Here is a 20,589-nt window from a genome sequence, read left to right as displayed (position 1 = left end):
GGGGGTGTCCTGTCCGGGGGTGTCCTGTCTGGGGGGGCTGCCTGTCACACCTGTCACCAGGTAGAGGAGGAGGGGTAGAATAAAGCCTCCCTGTATGGTCCGGGCATGTAGCAAAAACCGGATGGTCCGGACCACCCAGGGAGGCTGTAATCTCCCCTCCCCCGTGTCCCTGGTGATAGCTATCACAGGGACCCCAAGGACAAGACACCCCCCGGACCGGACCCTACAAGCTACTGCAGATTTTGATGTCCGGCGGTCCGGAGTGTAGTCCGGTTCCGGTTTTTACATAGTCCCTATAACGGGTATAAAAACACAGACGATCCACAAATATACAGTAGCATACAATAAAATATTAAAAGTGGGTAGATAACAATGTATAATCATTTATGATCCCACGATTTTAATATATTCAAAAAATATTAGAAACCGAAATATTTATTTTCTATTCTTCACTGTCCCGTTGCCTAGTACTTCTGCTGGTTGCCTATCATGATTTTAAATAATAGTAGTTATGACAATGTGACAAGCAGAGTCACTTTTGTATCTTCTCAATGTCATCTTTACTTTACTGTCACTGAGAGTCTAGGTCAGCTTATATTTAATACATTACAATAGAAACTGTAACTACAGTACAACTACGTGATCCATGAAAGTAGGATAGAACGATTACTTTGTCGTACAAGAATAACATTAAGTTGCTGTTTTTAATTCCACTACCAACATGTCGGCACCTAGACACGCCCCCCTTTCTTTCTCTCTCAACTTCTTTTCTATGGGTTAACCTTCTCCCCGGCATGCAGAGCGCCATAGTGAGTTCTCCCACAGTTGGTTTGATTTGATTGGCAGAGGCGCTCACTGGCCGGAAGCTGTTCTCACTCCCCGGCAGATTTAAATGTGCATGACGTCACATCATACTTTACAAGGCTAGTCGTATTGCGTTATACTCAACAACTGATCTCTACTAGCAGCTGCCGCAGACTCTGCTGCCGATCGCCCTGTGTGGGAGCATCGAGCCGGTGACAGACAGGTCTGTGTATGAGTGGCTGACGATGGTTACTCCGGTGATCCGCGCTTCATATAGCGATGCGCTATGTGCAGGCGCCTGTCTCTTGCGATTATGTCCTCTACACATCTGTAACATGCAGGCAGAGAGCAACCTGGGCTGCGTTTTTGCATGCTTGGGCGTCTATTTAATAAACTAGTAAAAGGCTTTTGTAGAACATTTCTGCTGGAAAAATTTGTTTTGTTCTCAATCTTTTTAATTACTTGAAGTATGATGCCTTCTACCTGCTGAAAAAGAGAAAAGTTAGCTCTGTTGTCTTCCTGCTTCTCAGCTCCTTTGGCAGACATCAATGTTTGAGTTGCTGCAAGTACTTTTTTTCAGGCTATTGGTAAAAACTGGAACCGGACAGCACCCCCAGAATGCTGGACTGGATAGGCTCCATTCATCAATGTCTGTCATTCTGGAGCTTGTAGTGTCTGGTTGGGGGGGGGGGGGGGGGGTGTGCATTGTCGGGGTGTGTCCCGTCCTGTCGGGCTGCAGTGACACCTGTCACCAGGGAGAGTAAAGCAGCTTCCCTGCATGGTTTCGGTATGTAATAAAAACCGGACCTCCCCATGTCCCTGGTGAAGGCTATCACAGGCACCCCCTAAACTGGACACCCCATGGACCGCATTTGCAAACCCTGGTACAGAATGGCTTTAGCGAGTTACACACTTGCCAGGCCATTTGTTGCGGGGAGGGATGGGAGCTGAAGCAGGGGGAACACCTTGTTTTATAGGCTTCCCCTTGAAAACGCTGGACATTCCCTTGGGGTTGCAGATGGGCTGATGCCTGTTGTGGGCATGCAGCTGATGCCGGCACCCACCCCCTCTTTGGCGGACCCCGGCCGAAATAGGTCAGTTTAGACTGACTTATCTCCGAAGGGGGAGAAATCATTCGAAGGTCGGCAGGCATGTGACATGTTAGCAAGGGGTTTGGGCGAGCGGCATTAAGCGGTCATGAATGGGTCCTCAATGTCTGATCATGGCTGTGTAAGTGGAAAGCAAACTTTTAATGTCAATACTGTATTTAAAATAATTGATTTATGTCTAGCCTTCTAGTTCATGGCTTTATTAAAAGCATTTCTCCGTATGTGGGGCACACTTCAGGATACTTAAGGAAAACTCCTGTTCTAGCATGTCCTAAATTGCACAATTTTCAACTTTTGTTTTTTTGCAGGTCACTCATATAGACGAAACCAGGATTACAAAATGGTTGTTGACGATTATGATGAACTGTTTAAGTATTATGAGTTACATGAAACCATTGGAACAGGTAACCGTATATATTGTACCTACAGTTAATGTTTTGCTGATATGAATCTGCAGATTTTCCAGGAATTTACTGTAGATCAGGAGTCCTCAAACTATTTTGCTCTGGGACCTCATCAGAAATTAACAATAATTACAGGACCCCAGCAAGGTACTGCAGAATGTGATCACATGACATGTGTAGTCAGCAGACAGCACATACATGGCAGCATTGTGGAGGCACAGAGTGATGGGAGGAGTCGAACATAACAGACAATTCAACAGATTTTTCAGACTCCTTGAATCACTGACTGAAGCCCTGTACACACGCTTATGGTGTGTACACACGGTACTTTTCGCCTTCCGATGTTGACGATATAGTCAACATCGAATCGGATGCAGATCGCAAGGGTTTTAACCCTTCCGATTCCGATGCGCGTTCACATATCGCAAAGCAGAAAGGGTACTTGTTTCCTATCTGGGCGCCCGGGTTTTCTACGTACGGCACCGTAATGAAATCGCATCGCATCGGATTCGGTACTTGATGTACGATGGCATACGATGCTATCCGATCCGATTTCATTTTAAATCGCATCGTATGCCGATGCTATCCGATTTCATTTTAAATCGAATCGCATCGTATGCGGTGACGCGATCAACCAGATTTTTACATTGGAATCAATGTTAAATGGTCCCTGAGACCCGATTTTACATTGATTTCAATGTAATAACCCCGCAAACCCACGATTTGTATAGGAAACCCCCCCTGATGGTTTAAAATGCGCCTCCATTGTTAACGCCACCCCAGTATTGATGTCAACCCGAAGCGTGGCGAGCGCAGCTGTACGCGTCCTCCGACCTTTTCATACCCCCACTATCCACGTCGGCGTGGAGTTGAGAATAGAAAGTGTGGCGAGCGCACGCGGATACCTGTGAAGCCCGCGAGGGGACACGGATACCTGTGAAGTATCCGCGGGGCTCGCCACGCTTCGGGCTCGGTGGCTCGCTGCGCTCGCCACACTTTCTATTCTCAACTCCACGCCGACGTGGATAGTGGGGGTATGAAAAAGTCGGAGGACGCGTACCGCCGCCGCTCGCCACGCTTCGGGTTGACGTCAATACTGTGTTTCTGTGCAGATGTCACAAGGGGAGGGCTTTGAAGGGTACATAAATACAGTAGGGTTACAGATGGGCCATCCTATGGGCCAACCATAGAAGCGGGAACGAAATCGGATCGCATCGTTCAATATCGTGTATGTGCATTTGTGGTATCCGATGCGATCCGATTTTTATACGGAGAATAGCATGGTGCGCAATTAACGTAGCGGGCGCCCAGATAGGAAACAAGTACCGCAGAAAGTCTTGTCTGTCTTGACTATATAGTGCAGATCTGCAGACCATTAGATTTGCTTTAGATTTGATGTTCGATTTTGGTTTTCGATTAGATCTGGCATCAGATCATCCCATTCGATTTGGCATTAGATCAGTATACTTTTGCATTCGATTTCACAATGTAGGCACAATGTACTCATTCGATTTACTGGATCGAATTCGAGATTTCCTTGGCTGCACAGTAGATTTTTCTATTCGATTTTGAGAAAACGGGAGCGCGCATCGAATCGAATGCAGATCAAAAGTGTTTTAACCATTCGATGTGGATTCGATTTTTGCTTCTATAAGCAAAATCAAATCGAAAAAAGAGAAAAATATAAGCGTGTGTACACAGCTTTAGATTAGAAAAGTCATCAGTCTGATGGTCAGCAACATGGAGTCGCGACCCCAAGCTGAGAAGGTCGGACCCACAGTTTGAGAACCGCTGCAGTAGATGAAGGAAACTAAATTGCATGGAGAATAGTTTATACTCTGTATTTATTGTTGGGGATGTTATTGAGTCAGTTTGCTGAACTATAGAAAACTTTCTTGCCAAGCAGACTATGGTTCAGTACGTCTCTTTTAATTAATCCTATTCTCTGGATAACATGTATGTAATACATCTGCAGCCCGACTTTTCAAAAATCCCAGACTTGCCAAACCAGATCCCTTTTTTATTTTGGTTGGAATCTGCAAATCAATTGGTTTCAAATTGTTTGATTATCCAGACTTGAGCATTAGGAGGAAAGAGCACTTGTTAGCATTTGTGCTTAGGAATTTTTAGCATTGCCAAATCTTCTATTGATCTATTCACTTGACTGTCAGTGACATGTGAGTATTGCCTTGCTCATTGCAAGATGGGATCAACTTTTAATTGATTGGTAAGTGCTGCACATAAGATCGATGGGATCTTTTGGGTGCAAGAGCGCGCATCGGATCTGACCACGTGAAACACTTCTGATATATCGGCCTGATCAGTCGTAATTGGGTGAAATCAGACCTGTGTGTGGGAACCTTAGTCTGCTTTCCCAGCGAGTGGATTACGTCACACCTCTTTGGTTTGCTAATTCCATATGTGAAAGCGCTTTCATTTTACTCGCCCACTTGATCATACAATGACATGTTGCTTCCATTACCTATCCTAGGTGGATTTGCTAAAGTCAAGCTAGCCAGTCATCATCTCACTGGCGAAAAAGTGGCAATAAAGATCATGGACAAAGAATCCCTAGGGGTACGTGAAAATTTATTTAATTTCCATTTGCTTTACCACTTTATTGTATATTTTTACTTTATTTCATATATGTGCAGCACGGAGGGTGCAATGGTTCGATTCCCACCATGACTCTAACTGTGGAGAGTTTGTATATTCTCCCCGTGCTTATATGGGTTTCCTCTGGTACTCCAGTTTCCTCATACAGTCCAAAAATATACTGGCTGGTTAATTGGCTCCACACAAATTAACCCTGGATGGAGCCACACTGGGGGAGTGACTGATGTGAATGTTCAAATATTCTCTAACTTAAGCTGTGCGGAATATGTGTGATGTATAAATCACTGATAAGAAATATATTAAACTCCAGAGAATGGAAACATGACTATGTAGTTGAGTATCCCCTATCCAGATATCAGTTATCCAAATAATTCTGAAAACCGTAGTTTCCAGAATGTACTTTTGGATATGGATACTTAACCTGTGTGTGTGTATATATAGAATAATAAATAAAAAGTATAATATAAAAAAAAAAAATTATAGGTGTTATTCAATTTAGTCTGTTTTTTTTTTTTTTTTTTTTTTCAGTGGGCAGATTCACTTATTTGGAGGGTGTTTATTGTCAAAAAATTACCAATACATTTGGAAACCAGTAGCAGTTAAAACAAAACATGTGTATCAAGAGTTATTCGCCAATCCACATGTTTTCCAACTGGACCAAAATTTTTTGACTAGCTGAAAATTTGGCACTTTCATTGAATTGGTCAAATCTAAATTCAACCTAAAAACTTGCTTGAATAACACTCATAGGGGTAGACGTGCCGCTATAACAGTTCCTGCTTCGCCTCATTAGCGAGGCGAAGCAGGAGGGGACACTGACAAGATGTATTAACTCCCCCCTCCAACGATGTCTCCTCCCCCCGGCCGGCTAGACTGCGCATGCGCGGGATCCACAGCTCAGAGCCAGCAGCAGGGACAGCGCTGTCCCTGCTGTGGGCATAGGGCGTCGCCGCCTGCAGCTGTCAAAGTCTATAGCTGCAGGCGGCGGAACAGTCAGCGATGCTGACCATTCAAAAATTGGGCAGGAGGCAGGCGCACACTACGAAATATCGTAGCTGCGCTATGCCTCCTGCCCCACACCGCCGCACGATAGACACCCGCTCGGCGGGTGTCATAGATCAGGGGAAGCGATATCCCCTGCCATAACGCACAGGGATAGCACATATTCCCCTGATCGCCTAATAATAATAAATCTACCCCATAGGCCCTTATTTAGATCTGATTGCAGTACAAATTTGTTTGGAAAATGGGCAAAACCATGTGCACTGCAGGTGAGGCAGATGTAACATGTGCAGAGAGAGATAAATTTGGGTGGTGTGTGTTAAAACTGAAATATAATTTGCAGTGTAAAAATAATGCAGCCAGTATTTACCCTGCACAGAAACAAAATAACTCCCAGGTACTTGTGTATTATCACGGCGCCCATCGCATATCGGAACACGCTTTTTCATTGCATGCCATACACCCGATGCACAGCAATGCGATTTTAAGCCCTCTATACGATTTTAAATTGTATAAGCACCCTAATGGGTGCTTACAATGTTTAATGCACCCCCATTATGAACGTGAACCCGAAGCGTGGCAAGCGGCGGCTGTAGGCGTCCTCAAACCTTTTCATACCCCTACAATCCACGTCGGCGTGGAGTTGATTTTATATAGTGTGGCGAGCGGACGCGTATTACTTTACTTGTATTCCGCGGGGCTCACTGCGCTCGCCACACTATATAAAGTCAACTCCACTCCGACGTGGATAGTGGGGGTATGAAAAGGTCGGAGGATGCGTACCCCCGCCCCTCGCGGGCTCGCTGCGCTCGCCACACTTCGGGTTCACGTTCATAGTGGGGGTGGCTCCATTTAACATTGTAAGCCCCCATTAGGGTGCTTATACAATTTATAATCGGATTGTATGCCATACAATTTTAAAATTGTATGACATCGCATACCATCGCATGCCTTATGGTCTGCGATGGGCGCCGTGATAATACACAAGTACCAACTCCCATTTTCCAAACAAATTTGTACTGCGATCAGATCTGAATAAAGGTCATAGAGCAAGATGTACTAAGCTTGAAAAGTGATAAAATGGAGAATGAAAACCCACCAGCCAATCAGCTACTACATTTTTCAAACACCGCCTGTCAGATGACAGGTAGGAGCTGATTGGCTGGCAGTTTATCACTTTTCAAGATTAGTACATCTGGCCCATAGTCTGTAAAATGGCAAATGCCATGTCAATAGAAAGGTCTGCAAGCAGCCAGTAAGAAAGCAAATATGATACTGTGTGTTTCAATGGTTAACATATAGGGGTAATAACTGACTTGTGTTTAATAATATATTTTCAATAAGAACTACTTTTATGAAGTGATAATTGTATTACTACTGCATACCCGTTAAATATCACCCACTTGGCTGCCTTCAGTACTGGCTGGCAGAGATATTAGAAGTTGCCTCACCGGGTTGGGTGTAACATCCTGGCAGTCTGTATCCTGACTGTCAGAGTGCCGACAGCCCAATAAATAGCAGTTTATCAGTGCCGCCAGTAACAGGTCCTCATACAGAGGGAAAAAATCAACTGAGCCAGTTCCTCGTTCAACATTTCCTTTTCCCCATTATATTATATTATTGGCTTGTCTTTCCTTCTCAGTTTTCTGCTATAATTGTACCTTTTTTGCAGGTTCTTTTCTTTAAACTTAAGGTTCCTTTCTTGTGTTAAACACATGCAAGTTTTTCTTAAATTTGGTGTGTGTTCAATATAAGTAACAAATGGTGTAATCTTCTCGTGCTTTGTAAGGATGACTTGCCTCGTGTCAAAACGGAGATAGATGCTATGAAAAACTTAAGTCATCAGCATGTCTGCAGACTCTACCATGTAATTGAGACACCAAAGAAGATATTCATGGTTCTTGAGGTTAGTGGTGTGGGTTTTTTTTTTATTTCTTCCAGTTCATCATCAATTGTGCACTGCCACCATGAATATATTAAATAGGCTTCCCCACGCAAAGGCATGTGTTATCGCTGCAGTGTTTTCTTGATCAGTAACCCTTTTTTTATAGAAGATGAAACAAGAAAAGAAAAATAAGTCATATGTTAATATTGGATTTCCAAAACCTTGTTATTTCAGTAGAGGTAACTAAATATAGTGTCATTTGCATGCGCTGCACTGAGGTGAAGAGGAAACTTGAACTAGTCTTCTCTGGGTGTGTTGGGTCAGATTTCACTAGCTACATTAATGAGCATATTACCTAGACCCTGATGGCATTCTCTTCTTAAAGCTAAACATCTGCTTTTATGACACTTTATATGCACTATTCAGAATTCGTTACTTGTGTAGTTTCACAGCGGCAGCTCTACGCTAAGTTTGAATCCACCGTTATCAACATAGCCCCGGCAGCAGCGCTACACTAAGTTTGTGTGAAGCTATGTTATCGGCGTAGTCCAACGGCTTCCTTACTTCTGTAGCTTCACGGCGGCAGCTTGAACTACGTTGTCAGCGTAGTGACTCCGCGGCATCCCTGCGGTGACAGGTCACTGTGGCACTTCTAGTTCCACAGAGAAATAGACAGCCCTGCACACCGCTAACAAAGGGGGCGTCTATAGTAGACACACCGGCAATCCGCTAACAAACACAAAAGTACTGTGCAGGCAAACCGCTAACCAAGGGGTCGTCAAAATTTAGCCGCTGTAAGATCTTAATTTAGACGCTAAAGGTGCCCATACACTAGTAAGATTTATCTTCAGATCTGGCTGGTTGGAACAAAAACATGGTTATGGATCAGTGGCAGTTTTCCAGCATTTCCAAGCAAATAGTCATCTGTCATTTTCTCTCATCCATAACAATGTTTTTGTTCCAACCAGACAGATCTGCAGATAAATCTGCGTGTGTATGGCCACCTTAACAATGGGTGCGTCTAAATTTTAGACGCTCTAGCTTCTAAATTTTGATGCATTGCAAACCGCTAACAAGGGTGCATCTAAATTCAGATGCTCTAGCGTCTCACTTTAGTTGGGTAAAGGGGTGCAGCATGCAAAACACTATTGAACCTGTCGACAATGACACTTGTCTACGTAACAGCTGTCGACCTTGTTTATTCCACCATCCACGCCAGCGCGAAGCGTGGCGAGTGGACGCGGATTACTCCACATGTATTCGGCGTCCTCGCGGGTCTCGCCACGCTTCGGGCTCGCTGGCTGCGCTCGCAACACTTTATAAAATCATCTCAGGGGGGTATGAAAAGGTCGGGAGGACGTGTAACGCAGTCCCACGCTTTGGGCTGGCATGGATGGTGGGGGTGTTTCAGGAACACATTCACTCCTGCCATATCATACGATGCTAGAACAAGACGCGGTTTCTGACAGGGACTCTAGTTCTGACTAACTACGCTAGTCGCGGGAACACTACGCCGATTCTGACAGGGATGCTACGCTAACTACATACTGCCTACGCTGACTATGCTGGTCGTGAGAACATGGCACACTACTTCTGACTGACTACGCTGGTCGTGGAAACACAACGCCGACTCTGAAAGGGACGCTACGCTAACTACGTAGCTGCAACCGTGAAACTACACAAGTACCCAGAATGCCTTAAAATATGCATAACAAAATGTCTGTTCTCAAGGAATAGACCCAGGCTAGAGCGGTGAATGAACTTTCCTCCCTGCAGGCAAGGGCATGTGGGGCAAAATAGGAGTGACTACACTGGGAAAATTATAATACGGTATTTAAATTTGTTTATGCAACTGTACACGATTCCAAGGTGTAACTTTTACAGGTATTTTAGGTTTGTCATACTCGTGTGTGTGAACGGATACTCCTGTATTTGTGTTCTTTAAGCTCATTTTAATGTTCAAAATATTCAGCTCTTCCATGTAGAGTAAATGCCAGGATGTTGCGGTGCTAAAGGGAATAGACCGCAAGTCTGCTTGTGAATAACTATCAACCAGTTTTAAGCCCTTTAACTGAAAAACTAACTTTTCTTTAGTTTTTTTTATGAAAAATTTTGGTACGTTAGCCAGAAAGTGCTAATACTACAAATGTAATCCAAGTATAGCTGGTTTTTACACTCCTCCCATTAAGGTACACACCAGGTATATTAATAGAATAAGTGCCAAGCCACATGTCATGCCATACCGTAATCATAATTTATTATTTTCCTCTAAAAAGGACTCTGTAATGTTTGACATATCAAACTTAAGCAAGCAAGCTTTTTTAATTTCTTTAATTATTGGCATTTTAATTAAACCGTCCATATATTGTGATTAGGGGATTGGCCTTTGAACGCCATGCTGTGCTGGGAACTGCTGTGAAGCAGTCCTTACATGGGCGAGCATGATGCAGGTGTGGAGCTGCACAGTGTGGCCTCTATTGCTGTGCAGCCGTACAACCTAATTGCCAGACAGGGCCTCACTTGAGGGCTGAGCAGTGTGCAGCTCTGTCCGGCAGAAAAGGTTTAAATATGCATTTTAAGCCTGCGTAAAATCCTGGCGGTTTTTGCCCTAAAAACCAGTACCCCGCCGATCCTGTGATTGGCATCCCTAGCTGTGATCTGTTCGAGTGCATCCACAATACATATGAAAGATGTTCAGACATTTCATTGGCCCTGCTGCACAGCTTATGGCCTGTTATATTGGCATATCATGCACCAACTGCCCATACACATGCTGCAAAGGCTGACTGTGACTGACCTTACACCTGGGCGGGCAGGTAACTGCCTTGCCGGAGACTATCCAATTATCCCTTTAAGCCTGCGTGAGTAGCAGGTCTGGTGGATGAAACGCAGGTTTCTTGAGAATTTGTTTTATATCAGGTAATCTAATAGAATAGCCTGATCAAAAAAAGGGGGCGTTTTTCGCTCCGTGAGTTCTGGGTAATTATGTACACCCCTTTTTAGGCCTATGATTGGTAAATGCATGCACTTACCAATCATCAATTAGGTTGGCACATTAGCTCTACAGCCGATCTGTCATCCTAGTGTGTACCCAGCATTACTTTTAATGGTTCGTCACTTCAGCAAGATTTTTACGTCTCTGGCGACTCTAGTTAACATGTGCTAGTCCACCTTGCCTTACTGACTTTTTTTTCTTCACAGTATTGTCCAGGTGGGGAATTATTTGACTATATTATTGAAAAAGACCGTTTAACTGAAGATGAAGCGCGAGTGTTTTTCCGACAGATAGTATCTGCTGTTGCGTATATTCATAGCCAGGGATATGCACATAGAGATCTAAAACCGGTAAGTCCTGCTGTATATTTCCCATTGTTGAATATAGATGCTTGTGAACAGCAAAAGGTTTAACTTAATATTTTTATTTTAGGAAAATCTCCTTATTGATGAAAACCATAAGTTGAAGCTAATTGATTTTGGCCTGTGTGCAAAGCCAAAGGTATACTAGTACTTCTGTCTATTTTGTCTATCCTTTATGTCTTTACTGTGACTCAAAAGTTTAAGAAGCAGAGCTGCAGCCTCTATTATTGTGTTAACCATGCTACTGTAGTTCTGCTTTATTTTTCCCTCTAGTTATTGATTGTCAATGAAACTTTTACAAGCACATGCTCCCTCTTCTGTTAGACATGAAAACTGCAGATAAATGCATTTCTGGAACATATATTTCTAATACCCCTTTCACATTACAGCTAAAAACACTGTACATTGCCGATAATTATTATTATTTTTTTTAAATGGCTTTAAAACGTTTCTAGCTGTAATGTGAAAGGTCCAAAGAAAATTTACTAAATACCTGTAATTCAAAACGTGTTAAAAGCAGTGTCCTACCCGTTTCAAAGCCAATTCATTTGTAGTGTAAATGGCTCTGAAACGGTATTTACAAGTCATAAGCAGGTCACAGAGGGTGATAGGCTATCTCCCTTGTGATCTCACTAGGCATAGGCAGGAAGTAAAGAGCAGAGAGGAGACTTTTTAACCCAGTGCATACTGTGCAGGTGTTGGGATCCTGTGGTCAACAGTCCTTAGGTCGATACTGTTGGTTTGACATGCTGGAAGGTCGACATAGGGTTTTTCACTTTTTTTTTTTTATCCGAATGTCGACATGGACACTGTTTTAAGTGCACCACGTCCCCTCAAATGGCTTGCTGCGCTCGCCATGCTTTGAGCACAGTGTTTTTTATTCTCCCACCATGCCCTGGTGGATGGTAGTGCATGAAATACCGCCTTTCTGCATGTCGGCTCAAAAAACAGTGAAAAACCTGATGTAGACCTTGTGCATGTGTCAACCTAGACTCATGATGACCTTCTGCCATGTTGAACTAGACACCTGTCGACCCAATGACTGTTGACCATCTTATGGTCAACCCATCGACTGTATCCTCTGTGCAGAGAGGAGACTTTATTTTTACCTTTATTTATTTGTTTTACCTTACTTTATTTTTATCCACCCCCTTCTTTTTATGCTGTAAAAACCTCATACAGGTATGTGAGCCTGTGTCCCAGAAATGTCCATTTAAAATGACATCCTCTATTTTCTATGGGTGAAATGGGTTGAATGTGAATGGTACAAAAAACGGTATTGAAATGGTAATATACCAGTTACAACCTGCAATGTGAAAGGGGTTTACCTGGCTTTAGACCCGTTTTAAGAAACGGGTTGAAAGCAGGTTTGTAATGTGAAAGCCGCAATATACATCAGGAGGTGGTTGCTCATTTGTATAAAATATACATGTTAATTGTGAACCAGATAAATATAAAATCCTACAATTAGTTTTCCTTTTACTTGAATAACATTTTGACATTTAAATATTGGGACCAGAGGTATCAAGCTTCAAAAAGTGATAGACAACCAGCCAATCAGCTCCTTACTGTCATTTTTCAAACTCAGCCTGTAACCTGGTAGTTAAGAGCTGACTGGCTGTGAGACTTTAAAGGCCCCCATACATTAGTCCGACTTGTCCTAAGGACAAGTCGTACCTGATTTCACCCTGCAGCTCCCCGGGAGGGGGACACACGATTAGGCACTTGATGTGCCACGGTTTGCATATGATAAATCGCATGGATTTATCATATGTGGTCCCCGGGGAGCTGCAGGAGGAGGGAGCCGTGCGGGGGGGTCATCAGCGGCCGGGGGATGCCGGTTAAAAGAGAGCCGAGCAGGGGGAGGCTGATTGGCTGAGAAAGGTCTCAGCCAATCAATGGCTTGCTAGTCATCTGTATGGGCTTTTTTTATTTATTTTTTTCAAGTTAGTGTGTTCCTCCCGGCTCCCGCCGCTGCCCGGCAGCCAGCGTCATCCTCCCTGCCCAGTGCGCTGCTCCCGCTGTCACCCTCCTCCTGCCCGGCTCCCTATGCAGCCTCCCCCTGCTCGGCTCTCTCTATAGCAGTCATCCCCCGCAGGGCTCCGGGGCTGGGCTGCACATAAGATTTAGCAAATCTTATGTGCAGTCCGACCTCCCGACCCCGATCCGATGCGCATTGGATCGGACGGGGTGTCTGCAAGTGCGATTTGGGCCGATTTCACGACCCGATTCATCCGAATCGGGTGAAATCGTGCCCAAATTGCATAGTGTATGGGGGCCTTAACTTTGAGCTGAAATAATAATTTAAATGCCATTTCTTGTAAGTTTACTTCTAAAAGAAACTAGCCTAAACATGCCTAGGTTTGACTGAGGAGACTGTGACATCTGATTTACGCAGGTTATCTAGCTGCTTAAAAGAAAGTAACATGCAGGCTTGAATTTAGCCAGCCATAGAACCTGAGTAAATTGTAGGTGGACCGGATTATAAGGTCATTCTGAGTGGATCACTCCCCCGCGCTCTTGCACAGCGGAGCGATGTTTAGCGACTGCGTATGTGCAGCCCCTGGGTGCAAGCGGGAACTGCAAATTGCTTATTCTCCATCCTGTTCACGCCTAGCAGTGCGGGTGGGGGGCGTGAGGTGACGGGCTGCACCCATGGGAATGCCCAGCATGTCATGGGCGATCCCATGGTAATTCAGAGATGACGTGGGGGCCGGCAGCTGGTGTCAGCTGCCCGTCCTCTTCCCACACAGGGAGCCCGCATATCTAAGACACCAGGGTGTCTTAGATTTGCGCGCACCGTAGAAATCATTTGATGATCGGCGACCCACACGCAAGCTGCAAATGGATGTTTACACTAAACTTCCATTTGCACACATGCAGGGGAACTTGGTGTGCAAGGGGGGTAGTGGGCGGCGTGTAAAGCTGCAAATTTAGCAGCTTTGCATGTGAACCAGAATCACTGCTAAAATAGATATTATAGCAAGCCTACTCATATCTAATGTAGATAACTGACAAGTGTTCCCATGGTCAGCTTCCGGCAAAAAACAACATATTAGAACTGCAAAAGAATGGAACAACTGTAACATTACAGATAAAATTAAAACCTACACTAATGGTGTGCACTTTTCCTGGTTTCCCTCCTTCCATTTTAGGGTGGCTTGGATTACCAATTAATGACCTGCTGTGGAAGCCCAGCTTATGCAGCTCCTGAACTCATACAGGGGAAAGCTTATATCGGTTCTGAGGTAATATGGCTATGGACAAAACATGCCTTGTAAATGATTGGCACTTTAAAAAATAGAAAAGAAAAAACATAAACCCCCATGAAGCCCTCTTCCTTTTTTTTTCCAACACCCTCTTGGGGGTGTACTCAATGCTCCTGCAAGCGTAAGTTTGAGTCTACCTAAAAAAGATGCCGAGAGCAAAACTGAGAGCCAAAAAAAAAAAAGGGAGCAGCGTTCTCCATTTTTGCATTGAATATACAAACTGCGAGGTACGCAATTTCCCATAAGAAAGTAACGGCGATGACCAAGCAGCGAACAGGGCAACGCTCAAAGTTTTTTTTGGAATGCTGGGTGCGTTGACTAGGGCGAGGTATGTTTTTGGATAGAAGACTGCCCTTCTCGCCAAAAAGTAGCATTGAATACTGCCCTCGGTCTATAGCTCCACCCAATTTTTTCTCATTAGGAGGCAGTGACAGTAGTGGGGCTCAAAAGCATAATATTTGGTGGTAGGACTCCAACTGTATAAAATGAGGGGTCCCTGGGATCCACTTTTTTTTTGTTTTCACTGAGGGTGAACGCTGAAGATGTTATCAGTGTTACTTTCAACAAAACACTGATGTTAAAGAAAATTATCACATTAACTAAACTTCCTCTTGAACAGAAACCAAAATATGTATTTTTGTTTACACTGTTCACTTAATCATGCTCTTTGTTTTGTTTGTTTTTCTGCTTATTGTAACTTTATATGTTTTAGGCAGATATTTGGAGCATGGGAGTGCTAATGTATGCACTAATGTGTGGCTACCTGCCATTTGATGATGATAATGTCATGGTCTTATACAAGAAAATTATGGTAAGTTTGTATTGCATATCTTATTAATCACATTTCCATAACAATAGTTATAACTTGATTTAGTGAACTATTATACTAAAGATCTGTATTAGGAGTCCACGGGCACATATTGTGATTGGGGTTAAAAATAACCAAACCTCAAATCACAATATGTGCATGGGGACATCTAATACAGTGCTTATACCACTAGTTTGAAGAAAGGGAAAACAAAACTAACATTCTCTACAAACCTTTCTTTCCTACAGAGGGGGAAATATGATATCCCAAAATGGCTTTCTCCCGGTACTGTACTGCTGCTTAGTCAGATGCTTCAGGTCAGTCTGAGATTAGTCCTATAATACACATCTGTATTTTCATAAGTTCATGTAGAGGTTTTATATGATCTCCTATCATTATTTTTTCCACTGGAGAACATTAACTTTTCCTATAACAGAAGAGCTGAAGTTCTGTATCTGCTATTTCTAGGTGGATCCCAAGAAAAGAATTTCAATAAAGCATCTTTTGAACCATCCATGGCTCATGCAAAATTACAACTGCCCAGTGGAATGGTACAGTAAATGCCCTGTGAGTACTCAGAGTTTGTGGGAGCTGTAAATTGGTTGGTTCACAAATTCCACATTTTTGGGTCTGTGGTACACTACTGTTGGCATTGCAAATTCGGCACATAATGAACAGGCTGAAAGTGGACCTTGAGAGGAGGTGGAAATCATTTCTACTGCGCCCCCATCCCCATTAGGTGGAGCCCAGATCAGTGCCAGAGCTTTGGGCACCTCCTGTAAACTGTTTTCTACCTTCCCATACTTTATAACTGGACAGTGGTCTCCAAAAGGATGGATCATTGTTACACATTAGTACCCCATATTAAAATGACTCCACACATTAGTGCAATCATATTCACATTACACCACATGTAACATAGTACAGGTTGAGTATCCCTTATCCAAAATGCTCGGGACCAGGAGAATTTTGGATAACGGATTATTCCGTATTTCGGAATATTTCAATGATGTATCTTGAGGTATCTTGCATTTATGTTGTACATATACATCAAACACATGAAATAAACACAAATATATTTTATTTGTGCATAAAACAAGGTTTCAAAACATGAAACAAAGTTTGTGTACAATCTCAGGCACTGAATTTAAATGCCAAGCAATCATTGTCTTGCACATATATAGTGCCAGTTACATATCATTCCCTCAGTAGTGCTGTTACAGATGTCCCCAGTAAGTTTTTATCAAAAAAATAATTTTTTGTTCACTTTCTGGAATGTATGGTTTTCGGAATAATTCGGATAACTGATATTCGGATACGGGATACTCAACCTGTAACAGTAATTTAAGGCTGAAAAAAAAGTTAGTCCAACTTATTCAGTCTTGTAACTACTGACTTGAATAAGTCGTATCTATAGGATTCCCTTAGTGGAGAAAAAGGAATCCAGTTTTGATTTAAATTCATTAACAGTAGTTGCTGTAACCACCCCCACCGGCAATGAGTTCCAGAATTTTACTGCTCTAATGGGGAAGAGTCCTGTTCTTCTTAATTCAGTACAGGATTTTTTTTCCCTCGAGCCTCAGTACATGCCCGCGTGTCCAAAGTATAAGCCTATTGTTGAAAAAATCATCTCCCAGTTCCATATGATTCCCAATCCTGTATTTGAACATACTAATCATATCACCGATCAACCTCCGTTTCTCCAGTGAAAACATATTCAGCCTGGTTAACCTATCTTTGTATTCTAGTGATTCAAGACCTTTTACTAGCGTAGTTGCCCTTCTCTGTACCTGTTCCAATTCATTTATATCCTTTTTAAGGTGCGGTGCCCAGAACTGAACACAATATTCCAAGTGTGGTCTCACCAATGCCTTGTAAAGAGGCACTATCACATTAGCATACCTTGAATCCATTCCCCTTTTACTGCATGCCAGTGTCCGGTTTGGTTTTGCTGCTGCACTTGAGCAGTGTGCACTATTGCCCAATTTGTCATCTATGATGACCCCCAGGTCCCTCTCTACAGCAGAATTCCCTATAATAACTCCATTTAGCCTATAAGTAGCTTGTTCATTTCTGTTCCCATAATGAATGAATTACTTAACACTTTTCAACGTTAAACTGCATTTTCCACCTTTCCAGTTTATTTAAGTCACTTTGTAGTGTTTCCACATCCTCTCCTGAGTTAATTTCCTTACTCCATTTCAGGTTATCTGCAAATATTGCAATTTTACTTACTATGTCACTTCCAATATCATTAATGAATATATTAAACAAGGTGGGTCCCAATATTGAACCTTGCGGGACTCCAGTTTGGTCATTACCCCGGCTGGATTTTATGCCATTTACCACCACTCTCTGTCCCCGATTGTGCAACCAGTCTTTAATCCAATTACAAATTTTATCTTTTAACCCTAAATGACCTCCTAATTCATATTGCATCATGCAGTAGTGCCCCTGATTCAGGTTATGGCAGGCAGTAGTGCCACTCCTTATATATGTATGCTACACAGTACTGTCACTTGTACACAATGCCTATAGTAGTAGTGCCCCTTAAACGGCTGATTCTGATGCTCCAGTATCTCCTCGCCCATGTTCATCCAGCAGCTCCATGTGCTGTGTCCCTCCAGCCACCTCACCTTGGACCAAATGAACTAAGCTTGAAAAGTGATAAAATGGAGATAAACCACCAGCAAATCTGTTCCTAACTGTCATGTTACAGGCTGTGTTTGAAAAATGACAGGTAGGAGCTGATTGGTTCAGCACTCTCCATTTTATCACTTTTCATTGTTTAGTACCGTGGTTCCCAACCCTGGTCCTCAAGTACCCCCAATGGTGCATGTTTTCCAGGTCTCCACACAGAATCACAGGCAAAATTATTAGGTCCACCTGTGGCTCTTTTTTTTTAAAGTGTCTGAATGAGTGCACCTGCTGGGTGACCTGGAAAACGTGCACTGTTGGGGATACTTGAGGACCAGGGTTGGGAACTACTGGCTTGGTACATCACGCTCCTTATTTTCAGTATGCACAGAGCCTGCTCCTCACTACAGCGGCGGTGATGGCATGGTATCACATACTCTGCAAGTAAAAGAAAAATCAAATGGTACAGGCTTTTCTGTTGGAGTCACTGTGCAGGCCTGTGGTGGAGGTAGAACTTTAAAAGCATATAAAATGGCTATTTGAGACTAAATTAAAGCATTAAAACGCTGCAGGCCAGGTGTATCAAGCTTCAAAAAGGGGTAAAATAAACACCCAGCCAATCTGCTCCTAACTGTCATGCTACAGGTTTAAAAAATTACAGGTAGGAGTGGATTGACTGGTTGTTTCTCCCTCCACTTTTTTGAAGCTGGATACATCTGGCGCTGAAAGATTTTTAATACATGTAAGGAATTCATACGAAAACCTGACATTTCGTATAGGTTTTTCTGGCACTTGCTGTATTTGCAGTTTGACTAAAATCTAAATAGACCGTGATTGTAAGCTGTCCAAAAAGGCGTCCAATTGTTAAAAACGCAGCACTGTCCCAAATCATTGTTTTAATGTTTTTAAATAAAGCAGCATGGTTTTCTAGATTTACATTACAAATGTATGTTGCAAAAAATCAGCTATATTCCATTTTAAGCTCTCAAGATCAGGGCCCTCTTTCCTCATGGGCTATTCCTTCTCTTACTTAAACATCTTTGATGGCATCTAATCCTACAGTTTTCTGCCATGCTGATACTTATTCCAGTGTCCTCTGCTGATGCCGCTATATTTATGTACCATGTGCTTGTCCTCTACTCTATTCAACCAAGTCACTGTTTTGCTTATTCATTAATGTACTGTAATTGGGTGCTGGTAGCGACATGTAAGATGATTTTTTTTAATTTATTTTTTTCTCTGCGTCTAGCTTGGGTACATGGATGAAGACTGTGTAACAGAACTGTCCGTGTACTGCAAGCACAGTAAACACAGCATGTCTTCTCTGATTTCTGAGGTAATGTATTTCATCTTTTGGTTTTACTAGAAGAAATAGGTTTTGAGATGTACTGAATTACTATCGCAAAGGTCCAAACACTCGTCCCTCATGGTTTCCCATCAGGTGGCACATATGCATAGTGATATTTTTGTTAGTGCAAACTTAGGGACTCATTCAGACTTGATGGTAAAGGTGTGGGATTATGTTGCTTTACTTTAGCAAATGGTAAAAACTGTTGCACTGCAAGTGGGCAAAATGTAATGAGCCAAGATAGATTTGGGTGTCCCTTTTTTTTTTTTTTTTTTTTTTTTTTTTTTCTGTGCAGGGTAAATACTCGTGATATAGAGATAGAGATATCCTATTTGGAAGAACCAGCACTGGACCAATTTGCTTAACAAAAATGTTTATATATCCATTTCAAGAAAAGAATTGCAGATGTTCCATAAGCATCAATCCGGCATAGCAGTACATGGGACTGTTTGTGTCCCCACCCCAAGGCATACACATTATACATTACCGTGGAGGCTCCATAGCGGTTTGCCAGTAGTCCCCTGACGGACCGTTTCGGCACCCTGCGCACCTTTTTCAAAGAGAAAAGAAATGCTGACTATTGCAGATGCCACTAGCATGCACAAGGATACACTGCTGAGTAATTTGATCTACACTCTTGTATTACACTTTAAACACCTCCCCACTCAATATCGAACACTCTGCACATGTCACATTTGCTTCACCTGCAGTACACATGGCTTTGTGCATTTTGCTAAAAAAGCAGCTTTGCTGAGGGCTGAAGTAGGCCCTCATTGCGCTGTTTATATGGTCTTCAAATTATAGTCTTTATTTGACAGCTTTTTTTTAAATAATTTTACATGAGCACAGTAACAAATTTTTGGGTTAAGTTTCTAGAATATCCTTTTTTTTTTTTTTGTGTCTTCTAGAGATTTGATATGAGCTATACTGTATATGGATATAAATATCCCCCAGCTCTTGTTAAAATGTTTGTAATTTGATAAATAGCTTGGCTACCAAACTAAAGAACATGTTTGGAGGTGTAATCATTCCACACAGTTTCAGTATCACACCTCCCAGTTTTATCCTCACAATACATGGGGTAGGGAGAGGAAGTTGCATTTTGCTGAACATTAGAATGGATGCTTTTTGTACCTTACTCTAATTTGCTGCCTGGCATATTTTAGTGGAATTATGACCATACCACAGCCACCTACTTACTGCTTCAGTCAAAGAAGAGCCGTGGAAAGCCTGTTCGTTTGATGCGCTCCTTGGCTACGACGGAGGCCTCCTGTTCCAGCTATAAGGACCTGAAAGTATGTGGTCTTGCTGTATGACTCTATTTATGTAACATATTATTGTACTTTGTAA

The 20,589-nt window shown here is 42.7% G+C and overlaps 1 protein-coding gene across 1 annotated transcript in view; it reads left to right on the top strand.

The window, feature by feature from the left end:
* The first annotated feature begins 866 nt into the window (after window positions 1-866).
* MELK (maternal embryonic leucine zipper kinase) overlaps window positions 867-20,589 on the top strand; it is a 36,021-nt gene continuing 16,298 nt past the window's right edge. The window contains exons 1-12 of the mRNA XM_083179837.1: window positions 867-1,027; window positions 2,222-2,317; window positions 4,809-4,894; window positions 7,725-7,841; window positions 11,022-11,165; window positions 11,248-11,316; window positions 14,333-14,425; window positions 15,159-15,257; window positions 15,503-15,571; window positions 15,723-15,821; window positions 19,141-19,227; window positions 20,406-20,534. Coding sequence (XP_083035963.1) covers window positions 2,254-2,317; window positions 4,809-4,894; window positions 7,725-7,841; window positions 11,022-11,165; window positions 11,248-11,316; window positions 14,333-14,425; window positions 15,159-15,257; window positions 15,503-15,571; window positions 15,723-15,821; window positions 19,141-19,227; window positions 20,406-20,534 — 1,056 coding nt within the window. The 5' untranslated portion in view covers window positions 867-1,027; window positions 2,222-2,253. The remainder of the gene's footprint in view (window positions 1,028-2,221; window positions 2,318-4,808; window positions 4,895-7,724; window positions 7,842-11,021; window positions 11,166-11,247; window positions 11,317-14,332; window positions 14,426-15,158; window positions 15,258-15,502; window positions 15,572-15,722; window positions 15,822-19,140; window positions 19,228-20,405; window positions 20,535-20,589) is intronic.

The sequence above is a fragment of the Crinia signifera genome, chromosome 1 (genome assembly GCF_055691185.1).
Source record: "Crinia signifera chromosome 1, ASM5569118v1, whole genome shotgun sequence".
Lineage (NCBI taxonomy): Eukaryota > Metazoa > Chordata > Amphibia > Anura > Myobatrachidae > Crinia > Crinia signifera.
This window is presented reverse-complemented; position numbering and strand designations above follow the sequence as displayed.